Source organism: Agrilus planipennis, unplaced genomic scaffold (genome assembly GCF_000699045.2).
Source record: "Agrilus planipennis isolate EAB-ADULT unplaced genomic scaffold, Apla_2.0 scaffold1746, whole genome shotgun sequence".
Classification (NCBI taxonomy): Eukaryota; Metazoa; Arthropoda; class Insecta; order Coleoptera; family Buprestidae; genus Agrilus; species Agrilus planipennis.
In genome coordinates, this window is record NW_020440399.1 from 1,096 (window position 1) to 5,225 (window position 4,130).

The 4,130-nt window shown below is 38.5% G+C and overlaps 1 protein-coding gene across 1 annotated transcript; it reads right to left on the reverse strand.

Annotated features, from left to right (window-relative positions):
* Positions 1–391: 391 nt before the first annotated feature.
* Positions 392–1,327, reverse strand: LOC108743994 (homeobox protein abdominal-A homolog). The gene is made up of 2 exons (XM_018479596.2): positions 1,200–1,327; positions 392–757 (listed from the first exon to the last, which is right to left on the reverse strand). The coding sequence occupies exons 1-2, from the start codon at positions 1,216–1,218 to the stop codon at positions 465–467; spliced, it is 312 nt and encodes a 103-aa protein (XP_018335098.1). The 5' UTR covers positions 1,219–1,327; the 3' UTR covers positions 392–464.
* Positions 1,328–4,130: the final 2,803 nt, after the last annotated feature.

Sequence of the window (4,130 nt, forward strand, 5' to 3'; positions counted from 1 at the left end):
CGATTATTTCCCGTAGGAGTGAACCACAGAAAGATAGATACGAAATGAGAAATGGCATCAGATTTGCTCTAAGTACGTTGTATCCGCAGACAACTTAATTTTACGCCTATTGAGTGGCGGTTTGTGGCGAAGTCGTAATTTATGCAATCGCCACAAGGCAATAATTGGAAAAAAGTGAAAGCTACCATAAGTGCAGAGATAAAACTAACACGACCCTGATGAGACGATTGGCTCTGCAAGGTTTCAACGTATTTACTTTGCGCAATATCACTGACCCCTTAGTGATAAAAGATGAAACGATAAGTAAATTAATTCAGAGTAGTTTTTTGTTTTATCGTGGTACCCTATATTAAACAAGACCATAGTAATTGACTTGAAATCCTACCTGTTATTGAAGCATAGTCGCAGCTGCACTTCCTCATCTTCCCTTAGCAGTAAGACGAAGAAGAGGAGTTGATGCTGGTTCAGTTCGGATCAACTTGACCGGCGGCCGCGGCAGCCGCCGCTGCTGCTTTTTGCGCCTGTGCCTGCTTTTCCTGCTCGTTGAGTTCCTTGATCGCCTGGATTTCTTTTTTTAGTTTCATCCGTCGATTTTGAAACCAGATTTTGATCTGTCGTTCCGTTAGACAAAGTGCGTGCGCCATTTCTATACGTCGCCGCCTTGTCAAGTAATGATTCGTGTGGAATTCCTTTTCCAGTTCTAGCGTTTGATACCTGGTGTACGTTTGACGACCTCGCCTCCTCAAACCATTCGCTCCTGGAAGAAAGAAGAAAAAAATTAGTCAATTGTGAACAGAGTTCAAAGTAAAATAAAAGAAAGGTAATCGCTAAATTTCCCTCGTTAGAATAGACATTGACGTATACAGAGTGAGACAAAAGTGACCTATGATGACAGAAGTGGAATAGACATAGAAAAATGGGAGTTATAAGGATGATAAGGCAGTTTTTAAACATGATGTAGGTGAAAGGAGGAAGGTTTGCAAACGATTTCTGGTACTTCCGGGGGATTTAGGGAACTAATGCACATCAGTTATTTAAGAGAGATGATGTTTAAATATTCAGGAATAGCGCCAATTTTGATTAAATGTTGAAGATATTTTGATGTCCTACATCCCACTACCTAATGGAGATTTTAGGATAATCATAGTAATCAACAAGTTTCTGCATCAGGAAAGAAAGGATCGCAAGAGAGTCCTTACCGTTTCCTTGAAAGATCATAGTTTCTCTTAGGGTACTATCGGAAAAAGAAAGAAACAAAACCGCACACGAGTTTCAAGCCGAATCACAAAATCCTTTCACGAGAAAATGAAATCTAAAGAACGCACTGTACGCGGCCAGGGACTGTAATGGGGTCCAAGAGCAAGTCTTCGTGGTCTCCAGGTAGTTCGTTGTCGTAGGCTTACGACCTCTGATTGGTGCAGGTAGTTGTTGCCCCGTAATCTCAGTCGACGTGTTGGCTGACGGTGATTTACGACCCAAGGAAGAAGGGGGGCATCGCACTAAACGACGAGGAAGATCGCCGTTCCCAATGCCGGTGTCAACGTAAAAGAAGTACAACTGGCTCTCAGAAATGGAAGAGAAGAACGAACGAAGAAGCGTAGGAACCATGATGTCGTCACACGCCAACGGCACCCAAGATGACCGCACCCAAGGACGACCAACGAAAGAGCATAACTTCTTTTCGTAATATGCCAATGATCAAAGAAAGTAAGATGGAACACGTGGATTTTCTCAAACGAAAACGCACCAAAAAATATCTTGATTTCTTCTTTTATTATTCTTTGATTAACACATTAGCATGCTTATTTATTATATTGCAGTACCTTTAGACAACGGAAGGATTGAGAGATGAATATTTAAGGAGATTACAGGGACTATTTACTTTCTCCCCTGATTCCCTAATGTCGAGATAAGTAAGAATTTGGTAAAATTGTGAAGATTTGGAGACATGCGAACTCCACACAATTTATTTTCTTAGTTTATTACCGATTTTTGCATTATCTTCTACTTGCACTTACGTTTTCATAAAGGTGACTTCCAATCTCGTAAATTACATTTTTACCGGATATCTGATGATTATATAATAATTCATGCATTATGCAAACAAACAATGAATCACATTTAACAATATTTACCAAGAGAGGATGAGAGGCTTGTATAATGTTCAATTTCATACATAAAACTTTTTGGGCTTTCACCACCATTCACAAATCTTCGGCTTTTGGGGGGTTTTACAGTAACACATACTAAAAATGCAAATATAGTAAGATCAAAATTTACCCCAGCAACTAGAAAAGTGAAAAATGAATGATAATTTTCTCGCAAACCACTAAACCGATTCTTATGATTTTTTTTTTAATATAGCGTACTTATTTAGTAATGAATCATCATCATCAACATAAGACTGATTGGACACGCACCTCCTGACGTAGTCTTTATATTTCCCTAAAAAGTAACGTCCCACATACTTAACTATTTGTGAACAACAATTTAATCTAAATCTACCATTACCCCTGTTAACTTTTCAACTTCCAATATGTCTCTAAGTAGCCCTTCATGCTTGAGAAATTATCCCGCTTATTTATTATTGACTTCCACAGCTCCAAAAGAAGGTGTGCTCGAAATACTTTTTGAATTCGGTGTTGAATGTTTTACGAATGATGATTTTTACTTGAAATTTACGACACCCTGTGGGTATGAGATGCTATTGTTCAATCAGCCGAGATGTCTTTATCGACATCGGAATTTAACCCCATCTTTTCGGAACATTTTGTTTTTTAAATCGCGTTATTATCTTTGTTAATAAAGCATTCCAAACCAGTGAAGATAACGCCATGGGAAATAATGGCAACCTATAAAAACAGCGATTGTTGGTCGGTTTTTTTAATTGATTCAATAGATTATCAAGCGTATCTTAATAATGTTACGCGTAATGCTCACATATGCTTGTCTACTGTAAGAAGACCACAATTGTTTCATCGAAATGACCAGTCTTCAGTGTCTCAATGTCTACTTCGACCAATAAATATTCTCATATTATACGAACAATAACATCTTGCATCTACCTGTATCAAAAAGAAATTATTGCCGATGTATGGCGCGAATGGGATAACATCCTGGGATGAAATTGACATGAAATCTTAACGAATTGACTTCGAATTTATGTCGGGTTCCCATCAGTAAAATCAACAAACTGGGACAAATAGCTAAAAAAACACCAGATTTTTGAGATAAAAATTCAGACATTGATCCTGAAAATTTTTAATCTCAGAAATGCAGACAAAAGTTTCTTGGACTAGGAAAAATCCGCCGAAATCTGGACGGATGATAACCCTAAATTTAAATCACTTTTCCAGTGGCCCGTTAACGTTACCGTCTAGTTTCTAGGCGTCAGTAATAGTAGTCAACCGTTTCTTAGAACTAAATGTACATGCAATAGATCGGAATGAGAATCTCGACGGCTGGACGAAGAAAAAACTGTTGTAATACGATGGTAGATGCTACACACGAATGTTACGATAGATGACGATAATGGCCGTGCCCAAGGCCATTCGAAGGATAACTCATCCCGACGAAATAATTCAAAGGAAAGACAGCAGGCAAACTATAGCCTTACAGGCGAGGTGTAGCTGGTACCGAATGCGTCGCAACGTGCTAGGCTATTAATCACCTCTTTTTGGACCAACAACGTACCTTGTTCGAGTTATAAATGGCGCTGTTTATCGAAATAATAAATAAATCTCGGAAGACAACGACAAAAAAATAAATAACGACGGCCACACGATAACAACGCCAAAGAACAAACGAAGGAGATAATGTTGCGAGTTGATTCGGTGGTGCGAGGGACTGGGTCGAAATAAAAATCCCGTATGGGCGGATTGTGTCTGCACTGATAGGGTGCCCATACCTGTTATTTTTCGAATGAATGCGGTAATCTGATTCAAAAGGGGGTGTTTTTCAAAACGAATGTGAAGATCGTTGTCCACAATCAGAAGAAAAATGTATGTATAGCCGCCTCACTGCTTTTAAATGTAGAGACTGAAAAACAAAAAAATTGGAATAGTTAGGTAATAGATATCTTGATTTTTTCATTAAGAGTAGGTAACTGAAAAAGAATATCTATTTTTTCT